Source organism: Triticum urartu, chromosome 7A (genome assembly GCF_056163025.1).
Source record: "Triticum urartu cultivar PI428250 chromosome 7A, HENAU_Tu73, whole genome shotgun sequence".
In the NCBI taxonomy this organism is placed as follows: Eukaryota; Viridiplantae; Streptophyta; class Magnoliopsida; order Poales; family Poaceae; genus Triticum; species Triticum urartu.
In genome coordinates, this window is record NC_141879.1 from 105,544,296 (window position 1) to 105,562,379 (window position 18,084).

Consider the following 18,084-nt stretch of genomic DNA (forward strand, 5'->3'; position numbering starts at 1 on the left):
GATCCGTCCGTCCGGCGGTACAAAACCGAAAGGCGAAGGCGGGCGGAACTAACCTCTGACCCGACGAAGGGGCCGGCCGGCTGACTGAACCTGACGCGCGCGCGCGCGTGCAAAAGCTGTTGGCTGATGAGAGGGAAAGCGGGAGGGTTGTCAGAGGGAGGGACGGGGCAGGGCAGGGCGTGCACGGGCGGAGGACCCCAGCTTTCCGGGCTGCTCCTTGTACCGGCCTGCTCATCCGCTGCTGTTTGTTTCTGGCGCTTGGATGGACGCCATTGATTTCCTCCGGCTCTGGGACAAGTGCACGAGCGGCTTCGCAGCGAGTGGACCAAGAGGATGCGTGGATCGTGCGCTTGCGAAGCAGCACATCTCAACCGATCGGCGGGAACAAAAATTCACCTACTAGCAGCAGAAAAAAAAGGTTTAGTTTGGGGTTGCCATTGTTTGTTTTTTTGAATCCGCTATAGAAAACTTCATCAGAAGTACGAAGCACTTTTTAAACATAATATAAGTTACATGGAGGTCCCTCGGCCATCGAACAACCACTACCGTCGGCAGAACGACCCTCAGCAAATTTAGCCTCACTTGGGTTTGCCTTCCGGAGCAACAGATCTCAACAGACCGGCATAAATCAATCAATTGTTACCTCACTTGGGTTTGCCCTGCGGTTTATTTAAATGGCATCTTGTCATTATTCTGTAGTTGTTTGTAAAACTAGACAAATGCGTGAAACAATTAGTAAAAATAGGTAAAACCGGCAGAGCTCGTGTGGGTGGCTCGCGACGATGCTTCTTGCAGGCGTCTCCGAAGAGCTCACCCACACATCTCTGGGTTGTCGGAAATGTTGGCCGTGAAGTTTGAGTTGGCTGATGTCGAATATGGTTGTGGGCTTTTGCACTCTGGTCCCTTAATCAATCGTGTGTTGTATGGTTTTCAGCCTAGTTTCAGGCCATTCTGTTTTTGCTTTTCCTATCTTCATGAAATCGACAGTGCAGCTGCCTCGCACATGAAAAAAAAGAAAGATAAAATCTAGTGATATTAATTTGGTAAGACTAGAAATCAAATATATTTCACAATGCCATTTTTTTGTGAAGTTTGATCAGTTGTATATATGAAAAAACTGACATTGACAATACCAAATCAATATTAATAGTTGATTTAGTTGGTATTTTACATGTTTAATATTTTTCTATAAATTTGGTCTCACAAAGTTTGACTTAAAAACAAAAGCAATTTGCTAAGTAATATGAAACAGAGTGTGGGTAGCTTCGGCATTTTATTTATTTATTATTGCCTAAAAAAAGGTACAGCAGCACATCGCTTTGCAAGGAATAATCACTGGAGCACAAGAAATGATCAAAAGCGCTTACAGTTCAGGAAGAACTACGCTCATATGCATGTGTTCTGCACATAACACCTCAAAGGCTCAAACCGAAGCTAATCTACCACAGCAATTGCGTTGCCCACCATCACGAGCCGGTTATCAACATTACAGGGTTCCACTCAGAACTCACTGGTTTTCTGCATGCCCGTTGAAAAACAAAGAGAAAACAAGATGGAAATACATATCACTTCTTGGGGTACTCGGTGTGATCAGGCCCTATGTCGCGCGATCCAGTGTTCACATACGGTCCTCGGAAAGTAGCCTGCGGTGGCAGAGGCTTCGTTGAATCGATAATAGGCCTGTTCTTTGATTTCCTGCGGGTAAGAAATGGATAAAGGTTACGCAAAGAGACGCCAGCCAATGCACACAACCAGTGCTAGAAAGATGAGAAAACAAACTCACTTACACAAAGTAGAAGGGAAATGCTAGGCCGGTACCAGCAAAGATCACCAAGCCAGTGACAACTAAGGCGTTGCGTGCCTTGGACATGTGATTGTTTTAGAAACTGTCAAGATAAAGGAAGAAGAATTAATTCAGGTAAGGTCGTGCCACAAAACCTCTGTTTTCCTTTGAACGTGATATAGCAAAGCATTGGCACATTAGGCCATCAGAAGGTACTCCTAACTAGCAACAAGCATCTCATAGGTTTCCCCCTTTTCCATTAAGTAAATGATAATAAGCAAAAGCTGATTTTAAATTGCACTTGTACGCCTCGAATTAAACTTAAACTGAATCCTGCTGATATGAGTCTGAACCCAGAAAGTTACAAGAGAAAGAATTTTGGATAAATAATGGACCTGCTACTCGTTCTCTTAATGAAATCAGTAGAGCGCCAGTCTGCCTTCGCCCCAAAAATAGAGTAAACAAACTAGTTGAAAAAGTTATCTTATGACCATAAAAATCAGTACCATAACAGCAGTAACTAATAACAGATCGGCAGAAGGCCAGTAACAAGTATTAGCAAGCAGGATGCTAGATTGGCAGCTTCATCGCCATATACCAAGACCCCAGATAGCGTAGATGAATAATTAACGGAGATCGAACCCTCTGACGAACTACAAGATGGCATTGACAGCAACGTGAAACATGAAAGCTTATCACCATCGCTCGAAACAAAGTCTTGTAACAATTAACTTACTTAGTCTGAAGGAACAGAAACGTTTCTTCAGTTCAGACTCCGGGTTAGAGGTGGCAGTGCACTGGCTCCGGGCTCCTAAAACTTCCATAGGGAAAAAATTAAATGGATCTCAACAATTCTAACTGAACTATTTCATTTTTCGAGAAAGGAGCGCAGGCCCCCAATTCCATTTTCATGAAACACAACATTCTAACTGAACTATACATTCTCTGAATCCCACATCTGCAGTGACCTCCTCCAACCCGGCGCCTAGACCAGGGGCCCGGCGGCGGCGCCGCCGTTGTGGCTGCCGGCGCTGCAGGCAAGCAAAGGCGATCTGTATACGGCTCTTCCCCCTCTTTTCCCCACCTGCTGCTGTAGCTCTCTACCCCCTTCCCCCGGCCTAGGAAACCCTAGCTAGCGGTCGGCGGCAGAGGTGTACGTCTCGGGCTAATGAGCAGAGAGAAGGAGGGTGGGGAATCGCTGGAGGGAGCTCACCTTGGCTGAGCGAAGGTGGAGGCTGCAGGCCGCGCCTCCTTCGAGGTCGATCGATGGCCGCGGCGGCGCCGAGACAGAGAGGGAGAGAGAGCAGCGAGCGCCGAGCGGGGCGTCGTGGAGTCACCGATTCGATCAGAGAGTTTTCTTTTTTGTTAGAGACCCTCGAGGCCTCAAAGAGATCTTATCACTAAATATTACTCCCTCCGTTTCGAAATATTTGAACTTGAAAAATATATGGTCAATTTTTTAAAGTTTAATAACAAAATATATACATCTTTCCTACTTATAAAATTTCGAGTTGGTGGTGAGTTCACTTCCCCTACTTTTTACACTTGGTAGCACGTGTGGCCACAACTTTTGCATGTCTCTGTGTACTCATTTGGCCATTCCATCTCTAAATTCATGCATTGAACTATCATGTTTACTCTAACTGGTCGTCGAGCCAAAGTTAATCGGTGTCCTCATTTGACAAATCCTTATCCTCATTTTTTCTGTTATTTTCTGTTATAGCTACGTAGCAACGCACGGGTACTATGCTAGTATTAGAGAAATTGTGCTTTATTTCTTTGATGAATAATAACAATATACAAAGTAAAAAGGCAGTACAGTACAAATCATTATGCTTCCTTATTTAATAGATGCATGTTATACAAAACTTATAAGTTATAACACGATATACATGTTTTCCTTTTGATATATAAAATCAAAATGGATCAGAAAACAAAGCCATGACTTGGCAGCTTGGGCACTATACATACATATACATAAGCCAGGCTTCTTATTCCTGGGTTTGTTCCTTCAGCAGTGTAATCCGCAGGCAGCAGCGCCTCTCCTCTCTTATTCTTCAGTTATTATTTACTTCAACACGAAAACAGAAAGATCTTCGGTCGCTTCACAACTTGTAGAACAGATCCTTGCGTTGAAACCAAGGAGGTATCAACACCGAGGTTCGACAAAGACTGACACGGTTCTTCTGGGCACGGTGAACCTGCCCGTCGCGGCCTCGTACACAGATTTCCCCACCAAAGCATCTGATGAATTCACCTGAAACAGTCCAGAATAGTCGTTGCATATTCAGAAAATTGCTCTCCCAGTTCCACAACCTTTTGGGTTGATGATCTATTGGGTTTTAGGATACTGAAACTCTGGACTATCAGGCCGGCTCGGACACTGGTCAGTTGTTATAGGGTGTGCAATGTTTCATTCTAAGCATGAAACGCTAGGAAGCAAAACCACAACAAGGAAAATGTGTCAATTTGTTCTAAAAAGTTTTTCAGTTGTTAGTTTCCCCAATGTTAAAGTTCAACACTTGCAAAAAGAGAAAAATGTGAAAGGTCTAGCAATGATGTCAGGGTACAGAACCAACAAAACCTAAAGTCGAAAACAGCTCAGAACAGTTACCTGCACAGGATGCAATTCAAGCCGCATTGAAGCAAGGGCTGGAATATCCATGGATACTTCGTGCGGACACACATTGAAGACCGTTACAACATAAGAGAAGCTGCAGAGAGTGGCAGTTAGTTAGTTAGCTACAGCACATAACATCGAGGGCCTCTCTTGCCACACACTGAGCTGCGGACGGACACTACTGCTCTTTTACCGAGTAATAATACAGAGTGGCATGTTTCTCAAGACTGCACTCTATGTTCATCTTGCAAAACATATCTTTGCAAATCATAATTACATCAAGTGTGACTTACTTCGCATCTAACTGAGCCATCTCGGGCTTCTCATCTCGTGCATCTTCAATGCCCATGACAATAACACCTGGGACTGAGGAGGGCCCTGTGTTGTGAAAGTGAACCCTTTGCTGAAATACGACAGGAATACAGTCAGATCTACGCAACAGATCAATTCGATAGATATTACTCGCTCCTCTTCCACAAATTTACTATGTGAGCATTTTCACCCCTCCCCCAATGTGTGGGTGCACGATAGATATTGTGAAACTGAGGTAATACTGAATAAGAAGTCATAGCTTTCTTGCGCGAGTTGCTTGCAGCTACTAGATCATTTGGTGTAGTACAGGGTGGAGCTGTGTCCACATGTTCTAGCAGGATTATCTTTGTCTCTAGTTTCCAGGTGATCATTCATTTTCAACTGCGGGATCAATGTAAACATACATTTGTTTCACACTCTCAGTTATATAGCTCCCACAGTAAAGTACATTCATGTCATATAATTCACCATGAGATCAATAAAAGGAAAAAAGAAGCTTTGTCTACAGTAGCACTTCAGCGGTCTGAAAGGAAGTTCAAACTAATTTGCTGGCAAAGAAATGAAGAATACATGTACCTTAATGTCACTTGCTGTACTAAGACGAAAAAGCGGAGATGAGTATCTGATCTTCAAGATGTCAACAAAACTGTCTAGGGCAGCAAGAATGTGTCCTTTTGCAGGTTTGAAAGATGGATTTTCCAATCTTGGTTTCATCCTGCAAAATAGTTTCCATTTGAAATTTTGAACTATCAAATGCATGTTTAGAACTTGAAAGGAAATGCTCATTTAAGTTCTTCACTTTATCAAAAGGACATGGCCAAATACATAATAAAACCGTGATGGTAATAAAAGATGTAAAAGTTCAAAAACTTACAGGGGCCAATTATCTTCGTTCTTTTCACTTGGAGGAAGCCCAACACCCCAATTGTTTGTTTCATAGGTAAAATCAAGCCTTAGCAAAAAGAAAACAGAACATTACCGTGCAGTTAAAGATTCTAGAGAACTACTATTGTCCTCTACTTCATATATGGTAAAGAAGGCGGCAAGAATTATTATTTTCAAGAACATTTTAATTAGTTTTCTCTCTATAAAAAATCAATCATTTTAGTTCATGGGAAGAACTGCTGTTTTCAGTAAGGTAGAAAGGGAAGCTTATTACTTGTTAAACCAATCACCAGAGTTATATGAATCTCGATCAATGGACTTAGATCTTAGTATCTCGTCACCAGCATGGAAAAAGGGTATTCCCTGAAAGGACAAGCTGAAAAAATTGAGGACTCTACTCCAAAAGTTCAAGTTATAGAACATGTATGAAAGTACAGAATACTTTTTCTTTAAAATAGACACTACTATATTCTTTACCATATGGGAAAAATTACTTGGTCAGAAGAAAGAAGAAGATGACAAAAGCAGAAAAATACAAAATCACGTGAAATCATGGTGTCATTTGTCAGTTGGATTATCACAATGCAGATTACTTGTAAACATCCTAGCAAAAGAGTCCAAGTGCTGAATTTATTAATTATGCTAAGAAAACAAATGAAACTAAGATTAGACAACCTGATCATTTAGTAAGTTCATACATGAGACAAGTTCAAGATTGAGCTTACTGAGCTACTAGATCGGTCTTGCCATATTACTCATTTTACTTAAATTTAGCAACTTATTTCTGGGGAAACTGATCACTCTTCACCAATTCCTACACTATTAGAGTACTATGAACTACAGAAAATTTATAAGTTCTATGATCCATATTCCGTTTATGTACAAACCTGGGATAATGCCATCATGCTGGAGGCTAAATGATTTATCCTGCATCTCTCATCAACTGAAAGGTTCATTGGGGTCTGCAGAAACAAACAAAAGAAACAATTCGAGAATTTAAGATTGTGAGAGAGAGGTTTTGAAAATGAAATTTTGAGTTCATCTTGCGAAAGAAGAATCAATGAGCAACTTCCTTTCTTCTGAAAAGTATATCATCGCATGAAATTTTGAGTTCATCTTACTAAATTGTTGCTTTATATATGTAAAGTTTAATTTCCAAAGAATTAACTAATTTTAGTGACCAGTATTAGTGATAGAAAATATCATTGCATTATATATATATAAATGTAAAGATATTCATGCTAATCTGTCTTGTTTCCTGATTTGCAAAACATAAAAAGGAAAATTATGATTACTAGACAGTAATAATTGATGGAAGAAGTATAATACAAGTTAGTTACTCCCTCCGTTCCATAAAAAGTAAGGGAGTATTCATATACAGGATACAAGCCATACCTTTACACTGATAACATCAAACAGAGTCTCATTGTCATGAGCAGAAACATAGTTTATCTGAAATGGACAAAACAGTAAGGTATTTGAGTAAATAATGACTGGTAGCAGTGTTTAAAGAGGAAAATTCAAACACGTACAGAACCAATAGCCATACTGTTTCTACTGAGTAAATTATGCTATTCCTGTGAGCAAATGATAGTGTTACAAGTACGATTAATTTTTGGAAGTTCAAAGACCAATAGCCATACTATTTCTATTGGGGACGAAGTATAGCCGACTGGTAATCCATCGAAAGTGTGAATTTCTGATCCCTTCTTAGTTTCTCCAGTATGAGTTATTAGTACATAATCCCTCAGATTACCAGCTAGTCCAATCTGAAAGAAAAGGAAAAGAAAATTATTCCATCTTGCCTGGCAAACTTATTAAGCAGAACACTAATAACATTCAATTTGCATTAAATTGATAGGTAAAAAGCAAATTAATATTCAACCAGTGGGAAAACTTATAGGAACATGAATACCGATAGCCTACCTGTATTTGGTCAGCGTAAGTAGCGAGCGAGCGCCTGGTATCTGCTTCATTGCCCTGATAAAACCCATTCGGCTGCACGAAAGGGCAAATACCAAATAATTAATACTATGGAATTCTGGGAGCTAGTCTAGAAATATTTTAAACACAATGTAGTAAAGTGCATCTCTGCATCACAGCTCCAGTTCAGACTTGAGACCTCGAAGTGCCAGCTAGGGCACACAAAATAGTAGCTAACTAGTTCAATAAACCTCCAATATACTCCATAGCTGAGGATGCATGCCCAACCCTAGCAGACCATAACAAAACATGCGGCTGACAAATGAGAGGCCCAGAGTTTCCAGCTTGCTCGCCACTATCCAGGTTGAGGCCAGACATTGGGCATTAGCAGGGGTGGTTGGGCTGGCGGTGCTCCTCCCGCAGTGCCTAGTACTTAGGGTGTTGTGTTGACTTATGGAGTGTTGACGTCTTGGGCTTGTACAAAACTTTTTCTTCTATCGGGCATCTAGAAGCAAGGCTTTTGCATTTTTTCGCAAAAAAAATAGACGACACTTGAATACATGGCCTCTGAGCAACGGCGGAGCTATGTAGCATCCTGGGGGGGCTGTGGCCCCCCCAATATTGAAGCAACTTGTGAAGAAAATATTACTGTGAGGGTTTAGATGAGAAATATTTTAGCTTTTGGCCCCCCCAAGCACTCATATTTTACCATTCGCCCCCCCCAGCCAATTCTGTCTAGCTCCGCCACTGCCTCTAAGGTACAGGTACTGAGGTCTAATGGTGCACAACACCAATTAATAGAAAGTTAGGAACCTTAAGGTAGCTACAGTCAGCAACTTGATTACAGAAAAAGGAACCTCTATGAGTTTGAGAAAATGGCTTAACCCAAGAGAATTACCGAAATTCAGGAAAACTGTATTAAGAGAGGAAAATAGGTAACTGCTGCATTCTTATGAATGATGAAGGCAAGAAACTGGTTACTGAAATGTCATATCATAACTTTCATTTCCAGGAAGGGCACCAGCATAAAGGATACAAATATTACCTCTAAGAACAGACCAGTATTAAAGCCTTGCTGTAGTGGGTTACCAAATGGATTACCCCCATTAACAGCATCCCGGATTCTATCATTGAAGCTGCAAAGTATGACAGTATGGATATTACTATGTTGTATAGAAAAAAATGGTTGATGTAGAACAAACACCAAAATAAATTACCCATACTGGCTATTTACTAGAATAAAACTGTACTCTGGTATTTTGTGTCATAGCTTCAAAATTCTGACAATACAGGAGATTGCTGAGACATAAGTTTGACTTTTAATTTGATTGTTCAATGTAAAATCTAGTTATAGTTTGGAGGTATGTTCCAAAATTGACCAATTGGTTAATTTAAATGTAAATACGATAATGAACAAGTTGCTGATGAGCACCGAAAGGTGCTCACTTCTCATGGGAGATAGTAAGTTGGTAATAAATTAAGACTTACCTACCAATCCCTGTTCCACTCATATTAAGCTGGGATCCATTTATTCCACGTTGATTGCGTGCAACTTCAGCGAAGTCCCATCCCTCACCATACCTGTGGCAATGTCATTGCCCTTATTAGCCCGATACAAGGAGAATACCATAGAAACTGGTTGCTATGAAACTGAGCAATCTCATTCCTTACAAGTATATTTTTGAACCATCAACTCCATGTGCATCCCTTGTAAGGCTTTGAAGAGCAGCTTTTGCTCTCATCTGTGTTTATTAAACAAAAAAGGTCATCCAGCATGCAGTGTGATGCTCTTAACAAAAATGAAAAAGAAATAGGGATCCAGATGCGTGCAATCATTCTGATCATATGGGCCATGTAGTCACAACAAGGAAATTGCTATGTTCTTTCTAGTGGAAGTGATGATGAGCAATACTTTACTAAATCACGGGGGTCAAAGAAATTGTATTTAAGCAGAAAATCAACATGATATTTAACTCATCAAGGATATGAGCTTACTTACCATGGTGTGTTTCATGATATGGCCCATAAGATCAAATCTGAACCCATCAATCTAAGGCAACAATTATATGGTGATTAGCAAGCATTATGATAAAGAAAATCATGTAAACAACATGAAACTGCCCAGACAATAATGAAAGGGAAGAAGTAAATTCTGTCATGAATGCATGCATTTTCCTGTGCATAACGTGGCTGATGGCACTAAGCCACCAAGTCCGATGATCTCATTTAGAACCAGTAAGTCTGAAATGAATGGTATTATCGTAACATAATTAGAATACTGTTACCACAGCCAACTCACTTTGTAGTTTACTGCCCAGTTCAAAAGGTCATCCACGATTAACCTATCAACCATGAAATGCTCACTTGCTGTATTGTTCATAGCTGCACTGTTCTCAATCTGGCCATTAGTATCCCTTCTAACATAGTACCCAGGAACGATCTGTAAATATCCCACATACAAAGAAAAAGAAAGAATAGACATAAGAAAGGTCCAAAAGATGTCAAAGCAGATCAATTGACATGTATTTTGTTAGATCTACAAGCACATTTCTGGAACAATGAACACAGGAGGGTAAGCAATTTATTACTTGCCATTTCTTTGAAACAAGAATTTTACATATTTCTATCACTTTGTACACAATGTAGCATGACTGGTGGTACTTAAATATGTGACAAAAATGCTCTTGGGTGGACCAGTTCGAATGGAATAATAGTTTAAGTTGACTTCTAACATGACCAAGAAATGTTGTAAACGTTATTGGAAGAAAACCAATGGATGTAATTTAAGCTGCAATAATTATGAATACAAATATTATTTTCAAAGGTAACAACCTTGTCAAGCACTGAGCTGATACCGCAGGGGCCACTTGAGTCTAGATGATTGTATACAACATCCATGACAACACGAAGGCCTATGCGATTGAGGGCCTGCAGTACAAAATTTATCAGAGAAGTAACATGTATCCTGCATCGAGCTAACCACATTTACCACCTTCAATTACTACAAAAGGCTGAGCGCTACAAGTTAGCATGTGCTCGAATTGGTGGTCTTATATAGAATACATGAATTTTGTGGGAAGTAGTCCAAATGCACTGTAGTTCCTTTTGGAATCCTATCTTACAAGCAGGGTCACATATTCGCAGGGTTAAAAAGGAAAACACACCTGGACCATCTGACGGTATTCAATAATGCGACTCGGTCCATCAGGGTCACTTGCATAGCTTCCTTTTGGAACCCCCCAGAGTACAGGGTTATACCTTTAGCATGCATAATATGTAAGAATATTTTACCCGCAAGAACATAACTAACTTTCCTATATTGACACCACCACGATACATTAGTATCTGGAATGTGTGAGAGAAAAAGAAGTGTGAAATGAATACCCCCAATTATAAGGGTCCTCTTCCTGAATAGCTACTACTGCTTCTTGTTGCATATCTGATCCTGGAGGGAATGTTGCCAGTTTACACTCATCTGCCAGAGTAAATGAAGTTCCGTATAACCAAATAAGTCATTCTGAAGTAAATAAGACGAAAATGAAGAAGTGCAGTCTAAACAATTAAGTACTTATAAATAGTCATCACTCATTGCTATCCAACAAAAAAATGATAGATATCTAGGAAAAGCTCAACAGTGCCTTGTTGTCTGGTGAAAGATAGAGAAAATATTTCCTTACCGACAAATTTCCAGTTGCTCTTAATGTCGTCAACGCCAGCAAAATGAAAGCTTGGCAACAAATGCACATGAGTCAAACCAGCATCAGACAATTTCCGTAGGTGCTGCATTCCTGCCGAGGCCTGTACCACAGGTTCCAAAATGCAATCAGCATGGGATACTGATGAAAACGGCAATGCAATACATCAGTCTTCTAGTAAATCAACTCTGAAGACCTGATATGCAAATGCACGAAAACCTCCACAAGAGTCACTGTCCACTGTGCCATCGTGGGCGCTGTAATTGAAAAGCACAGGAAACAGACAGGTAAGTTCTAAAGATGAATATGCATAAACCCCACCAGATTTGTAGTTGTGTAAATCAAGCAGCACAATTCACCTGAAATCACGAATGTGCAATTCGTAGATGGTTATGTCAGAGAAGGAATTAAGTTTTGGCTTCTCATCAGCCAATTCATCCCAGGAAGCTGGCTTCAATGTTTCATTGTTAATGTCAACCAACCAGGTCCGCGCTCCGTTTGCGGAAAGGCTGATCAAATAAGGAACACATTAATTTCTTCCTCTCCCTGAACTTTTTTTCATAGAAAAAAAGGTTTCCCCCTGAACACAAAACTGAACTGCGCATAGCCACATACCCTCTAGCATACGGGTCACCAGCTAAACATTTCAGAACCTGCGCCTTAGTTGGATGATACACGTCGACTTCATACAAATAATACCGGTTTTCCCACTCTCTTGGTCCAGTAACACTCCAAACACCATTTGACTCCTTGAGCTGAACCGTCTCCAGCACAGGGCCCGCTGGACCATCAAAGAAGCACACACTCACATCCTGCAAGATATATTGGGGACATTTTACATATATAAGCAGGAACAGTACAGAATTGGAGGCGACACTTGAGATGGTAAAATGTGCCGTCTTTAGAAGCCAAACCTGAGCTGTAGGAGCCCAAAGGTGCAGGCTCACGGAGTCCTCGCGGAAAACCGCACCGAGCGGTCCTGTGTATGCGAATATGTCATCCAGTACGCCAGGTAACTGCAGTCCTGTAACATCTACGTGTTTCCCCTCAGCTGCACACAAGAAGTATGTCAGGATCTTGCTCTGTTTCTTAACATCTCTGGAGAATTTGACACTCATCTCTGAATCTGCAAGTAAGGATGCAAAGAGTCAAGAATTACCACCGAAAGAAGCGACGACCAGTTGGCATTTCACGAGGCTAGCGACGTCGACAGAGCTCGGGACTCTGAACGCTCTGTAACTGCTGATGAAAGGGAACTTCTGGGTCACCTGAAACATGTTGCAAATGGCACTCTAAGTTCAACAAACTGAAATTTATCACTGGACACTGCATGAAGAACAATCAAGAGATGATCACAGCACAGGGAACCCATGGCACGTCTTACGGTTTCCGGGAGCCCGGCGCTCTCCGGTTGCAGCTCAACCTTGGAATCGTAGCCTGCCACATCATCACACCAGCGACGGGTTTCAGTCACAACCATCAGGTTCAGGCTGAGAGCGGGCATCCAGGACGAACTTAATTGGCCCGCGTAACGTACGTACCTTGGATGCCGCCATTCGACGGCGAGAGGCCCATCGCGGCGGTTCTGCTGGCGTACAGGTAGACGGACGCCGCTTCCTGCTCGCTGACGTTCCAGGCGATGAGGTCGCTCGTCACCCAGTACGCCCTGGCGTCCGGCATGAACGCCTGCGCGGCACAGCCCAACAATCAACATCAGAACATTACCATTTTGTTAGAGCAGCAGCGGAGCCAAGGCCAGCCGTATGGTATTGCTGCCATGCGGGGCGGCCGTGTGATTCGGCGGGAACGGATGGGGGCGAAAGCGATGGGCGGTTCGTAATGAAAAGTGGGATGCGGGGAGGGGGGAGGAGGATGAGCACCTGGGTGGCCTCGGTCTCGGCCTCGGCGGCGGAGACGGAGACGGAGGCGCCGGTCTCGCCGGCCGCCATGGGCGTCCTCCGGGCCCGGAGCGCGGTGGCGCGGGCGGAATGCAGCGGCGGTGGCCGGGCCCTCGCCGGTCTCCGCTGCGGCGAGGAGGCGGAGGAGCGCCGGGGATTGGGTAGGGCGGGGGCGGGACTGAGGTGGCGGAGCAGCATCGTTCGCATCGGCATTGGCATTTTGTATGCGAGGAAGGAAGGAAGGAGAGAGAGCCTTTTTTCTTCTTCCCTTTGTGCTTTTTGCGGCCAACAGATTCTGTTCACTTCAGTTCTATATCCATGATGCGGCATTAGCTTTTCTGTTTTCTTTTCTTAGGTTTCCAACTCAACAAAGCTCTCTTTTTCCCGTTATATCTTGCAAGAAATTTTCTTTCATACTTTTTATACTTTTTTGACAAAACTTGCAAATGTCGTTACAAGTTTGCGTAAAGAAATGGATGGCCAACAAGTTGGCTCACATGTGATGTGAGTCACCCATGGTCAGATCTGACTCAACCACACATCACATGCTAGCTATGAACTCCTTGTGTGAGTTTTTTTTAACACATACGCTTAAGCATATGCACATACACATCATTCCCTATGAGTGCACGTACGCACACCTTTTCTCTATGAGCATGGCCGAGAGACTTAGCCTACACATCGTTTTAAAATTGAAGAAGTCGTCACAGACACCTTCGCAGCCGATGGAAACGTCTCCTCTCACTAAATGCACATCACCAATGGCAAGTCTAAAACTTGAAATCTTATAGGCTGAAAATACCACTGTCCTCCTGACCATCCAATCACAGGTTGATTCACTTCTATACAAGCTTCTGGTAGGCACCGATGCCAACATACCCGTCCGTTAGCAAACCACATCACAACCCATCTCATCAAAGTTTGTCTTTCTTCCATCTCTCTTTCACGTGAAGAGTTTTTTCTCTTTTTGCAAAATCATGTGAAGAGTATTTATTATTGTTGCTTTCAACCGTTTTAGACCCATCCTTGTTTTTAGTGGGTTTCATACATGATTTACCGGATATCAAAATATGACAATGGTTGAAACAGGAAACCCGACACTATCCATATTTTGGAGTCAACAAAGAGAATTAAATGTGTGCCATATTTTTTTCCTTGTGCTTTTCTGGACAATAGTTTCTGTTCAATTCTATCCAGATGCAGCAGAAAAATTTGTTTTAGCTTCTTTTTTTCCTTTCTTATTTTCCAAACTCCACAAAGTTCTTTTTCTATTGTATTGTATCTCGGCATAAAGAGTTTACTTTCTTTCTATTTCTATATATTTTTCTACAAAACTGGAAAGAAAAACACACCTCTATTCGGTTAGAAGAGTTGTGAAAAGATACGAGTAAATGACAACAAGTTGGTCCACATGTCAGCTGCCCACAAGTGTAAAGAATCACAACGGTCTTCGTTGCAAAATATTACAACCCTAATTTATATTCGATGCGATGGGAGTGAGAGAATACTTATAAGCTCCATCAATTGAGTTGTAAATTCAAATAATGAAAACAAGTACTTGCTCGAAGAAAATATTAGTACCAATGACAATCTATTGAATGGAGTGGTGTACATAGCAGTAGAGTTACACAAAGTAGTAAATTAGTAAATACCTGATATTTGCCAAATATCAAGTAATTGTAGAGATAGCAAGCAGTGGTGAAAAATGCAGGCATATGTATAGAGTTCTTCGGGTATTTAATACTTTGTGTAACACGCTGAAAGAGCACAAGGAAAAAAAATTCTCATCACATGGTTGGAGAGAGCATGGCGGCGATCGGAAGAAGGGGTTGACGGAGCCAATGACGAAGTTTCCCCTCTCCGGATGCAGGGTGAAGCATTCGGCAGCCCTCCGGGAAGAAGATCACCAGTTGCGGCCCGCCTCAAGAAAAATTCCATAATAAATAAGCTGAGTGTTTCCATTAGAATATATAGTCAGGTTACTGGAGAGGCGGCAGAAGGTGCCTGGTGGGCCAATGCGCCCACCCCGACGTTGAAGGCCACCAGGAGCCCGGGCCCCACCTTGTTCCATATCTATATACTCTAGTGTCCTTTTGCTCCAAATCATCCTTTGGTATCTTTATATATATTTTTTCATCATGGTTTTCTACACAAATAGGCAGTACCAAAGAAATCTTACTGAAAGCAGTGTCATCCCTTATTAACTTTTATTCACTAGAGCAAGTTTCAAGAGAAAAATATGTCCAAAAATGTTCGCATCGGCATTGACATTTTGTATGCAAGGTAGGAAGGAAGAAGAGGGAGATTTTTTTTCTTCCCTTTGTGCCTTTTGCGGCCAACAGATTCTGTTCACTTCAGTTCTATCCGTGATGCGGCATTAGCTTTTCTGTTTTCTTTTCTTATTTTTCCAACTCAACAAAGCTTTTTTTTCCATTATATCTTGCAAGAAATTTTCTTTCTTCCTTTTTATACTTTTTTGACAAAACTTGCAATGTCGTTCTAAAAGTTGCGTAAAGAAAAGGATGGCCAACAACAAGCTGGCTCACATGTCAGTCACCCATGATCGTCGGACATCACATGCTAGCTACGAGTTTCCGATATGACCTTCTGATAGGCACCGATGCTAGCATGCCTGTGCTTTAATGAAACACATCACAACACGTCAAGATCTTTTGACTTTTTTCCCATCTCGTCAAAATTTGTCTTTCTCATCTCTCTTTCATGTGAAGGAGTATTATTATTTTTGTTTTCAGCCGTTTCAGACCCATCTTTGTTTTCAGTGTGTTTCATATGTGGTTAGTTGGATACCAAAGCATGACAATGGTGAAACAAAAAAACGACACTATCCATATTTTGGAGCCAACAAAGAGAATTAAATATGTGGCATCATTTTGCCTTGTGCCATTTTGGACAACATTTTCTGTTCAGTTCTATCCAAACGTAGGAGAAAAATTGTTTTAGCATCTTTTCTCCTTTTCTTATTTTTCAAACTCCACAAAGTTCTTTTTCTATTGTATCTGGGGAGAAAGAATTTACTTTCTTTCTATTTCTATATATTTTTGGACAAAACTTGAAAGAAAAACACACCTTTGTTTGGTTAGAGGAGTTGCAAAAAGAAATGAGCAGCCGGCAACAAGCTGGTCAACATGTCAGCCGCCCACAAGTGTAGATAATCACAACGGTCTTCGTTGCGAAATATTACAACTCTAATTTATACGCGATGGAAGCGAGAGAATACTTATAAGCTCTATCAATTGAGTTGTCAATTCAACCACATATGAAAACAAGTACTTGCTCGAAGAAATTTGTACCAATGACAATCTACTAAATGGACTGGTGTACGTAGCAGTAGAGTTACACAAAGTAGTAAATACCTGAGAGTTGCCAAATATGAAGGAACGAAAGAAAGCAAGCAATAATGAAAAAATGCAGATATATGTAGAGTTCTTTGGATATTTACTACTCTCTGTAACACGCTGAAAGAGCACAAGGGAAAAAAAATCTCATCACATGGTTGGAGAGATCATGGCGGCGATGAGGGAGAAGGGGTTGACGGAACCGATGGTGAAGCTTCCCCTCTCCGATGGCATGGTGAAGCCTTCAGCAGTCCTCCGAGAAGAAGATCAACAATGGCGGCCCCGCATCAAGAACAATTCTGTGATAAATATGCAAATCTGCATTGTCACGTGCAATGCACCCCATTCAACTCTCCAGAACCTAATTGATCTAGCTCACGGGCCACCAAGAAAAGAGATTCTACCTTGCATGAGAGGTCTCGTGTATAGGTCCCATGCATGGGTCAATTTCTTTCCCCCTTTCCCTCACATACTACACATATTATATACACCACCCATCCATGCATTTTTCATTTGATTTCAAAGTTTGAATCTACTTTATCCATTGAGTCAAACGTCTAATTTATGATCCGCCTGCATCTTTGTGTTCTTTGCGATGAGCACTTTGAAACAAGACCACTCTTGAATACATTTTGACAAGTTTTAAAAATTGAAATATGAAACACGGTGAAACTCTATGAAACATAGTGAAATAATATTGTGTTGCGTGAAGCGTATATTGAGTTTTCATCAAGTTTCGTCAAGTTCTATATTGACGAACATTATGATGCACCAAGTTTCTCCAAGTTTTAACAAGTTCCCTATCCATCACTTTGACACACAATTCAATCGACATGATACACTATGGTACAAGAGAAAATATGATATAACAAACTAAAATGTCATAGAACAATATTACCAAGTTTTATTAGGTTATTTTGTGTTGCATCATGTATCACTAAGTTTCATAAATTTCCATCATGTTTTTGAATTCAAATTTTAAATATTTTCCTAATATATTCAAGATTGGCTTTGTTCGGAAGACTTCCTTACCGGAAATTCTAATGTGCAAACAGATAAAAAATCTGACTCATATTCAAAACATAAAATTGATACAATATTTGAATCATATGAAAAAAGTATGGGTGAGTTACATTGTACTAGGGTTGTAGAGTAGTTTTGAGGTCATTTTTGCCATGAATCATGGTGCAACAATCAACGGGTGAACCGTGCACAGTATTTAATCAGTCTCATGGGCCACGTGAGTGTCTTGACAATGAATCTTTCGAATACAGACCTCTTGAGCACTGACCTTTAGTTGGTGATGGAAATCAGTGGCAATATCATGAGGTGTGACCTGCTCTCTAACAGTTGTGTGATTGCAGAAATGACCTCTGAGTGAAGCTTGTACACAGTTGCTCATGGCATCCCATGCCGAGAGAAGAACTTCGCCACTTTGATCCCTAAAATCATCGTTCCCAAGCACAGTGAGAGACATATACGTGTATAATGGCCTCACGTGCACTCGTCCTTGTGACCGCCATTCTCCTCTTGTTGTTATTGCTCTTTTGGGCAATTAGCTCGTGCGCACAGCATAGGCTTCGAGAAGAAGACCAACACAAAGTGATTATAT

The 18,084-nt window shown here is 41.3% G+C and overlaps 2 protein-coding genes across 5 annotated transcripts; both read right to left on the reverse strand.

Moving 5' to 3' along the window:
• Positions 1-1,256: 1,256 nt before the first annotated feature.
• Positions 1,257-3,173, reverse strand: LOC125517993 (uncharacterized). 4 transcript variants are annotated; one of them, XM_087537494.1, is made up of 5 exons: positions 2,997-3,173; positions 2,520-2,600; positions 2,179-2,436; positions 1,788-1,886; positions 1,257-1,695 (listed from the first exon to the last, which is right to left on the reverse strand). In XM_087537494.1, the coding sequence occupies exons 4-5, from the start codon at positions 1,868-1,870 to the stop codon at positions 1,566-1,568; spliced, it is 213 nt and encodes a 70-aa protein (XP_087393620.1). In that variant the 5' UTR covers positions 1,871-1,886; positions 2,179-2,436; positions 2,520-2,600; positions 2,997-3,173; the 3' UTR covers positions 1,257-1,565. The 4 variants fall into 4 exon arrangements, with proteins under 4 accessions (XP_087393620.1, XP_087393619.1, XP_087393618.1 ...); XM_087537493.1 differs by lacking the exon at positions 2,179-2,436 and having other exon boundaries at positions 2,520-2,594; XM_087537492.1 differs by lacking the exon at positions 2,179-2,436.
• A 426-nt stretch (positions 3,174-3,599) lies between these two features.
• Positions 3,600-13,373, reverse strand: LDA (limit dextrinase). The gene is made up of 27 exons (XM_048682955.2): positions 13,099-13,373; positions 12,760-12,904; positions 12,603-12,655; positions 12,378-12,486; positions 12,133-12,269; positions 11,834-12,030; positions 11,578-11,727; positions 11,415-11,475; positions 11,201-11,321; positions 10,908-10,998; positions 10,688-10,781; positions 10,356-10,451; positions 9,823-9,963; positions 9,523-9,573; positions 9,195-9,265; positions 9,012-9,104; positions 8,569-8,659; positions 7,527-7,598; positions 7,244-7,369; positions 6,996-7,052; positions 6,488-6,562; positions 5,875-5,963; positions 5,590-5,667; positions 5,292-5,430; positions 4,697-4,806; positions 4,398-4,497; positions 3,600-4,040 (listed from the first exon to the last, which is right to left on the reverse strand). Exons 1-27 carry the CDS (start codon positions 13,333-13,335, stop codon positions 3,933-3,935), a joined length of 2,892 nt encoding a protein of 963 aa, XP_048538912.2. The 5' UTR covers positions 13,336-13,373; the 3' UTR covers positions 3,600-3,932.
• Between the last annotated feature and the right edge of the window lie 4,711 nt (positions 13,374-18,084).

Coding starts and splice junctions, on each gene's coding strand:
- LDA (XM_048682955.2), bottom strand. CDS start 13,335: ATGCCAATGCCGATGCGAACGATGCTGCTCCGCCACCTCAGTCCCGCC. Junction 12,905..13,098: donor CCGAGACCGAGGCCACCCAG/GTGCTCATCCTC, acceptor TGTGCCGCGCAG/GCGTTCATGCCGGACGCCAG. Junction 11,728..11,833: donor GGTGACCCGTATGCTAGAGG/GTATGTGGCTAT, acceptor TTATTTGATCAG/CCTTTCCGCAAACGGAGCGC.
- LOC125517993 (XM_087537493.1), bottom strand. CDS start 1,870: ATGTCCAAGGCACGCAACGCCTTAGTTGTCACTGGCTTGGTGATCTTT. Junction 1,696..1,787: donor GCATTTCCCTTCTACTTTGT/GTAAGTGAGTTT, acceptor TCTTACCCGCAG/GAAATCAAAGAACAGGCCTA.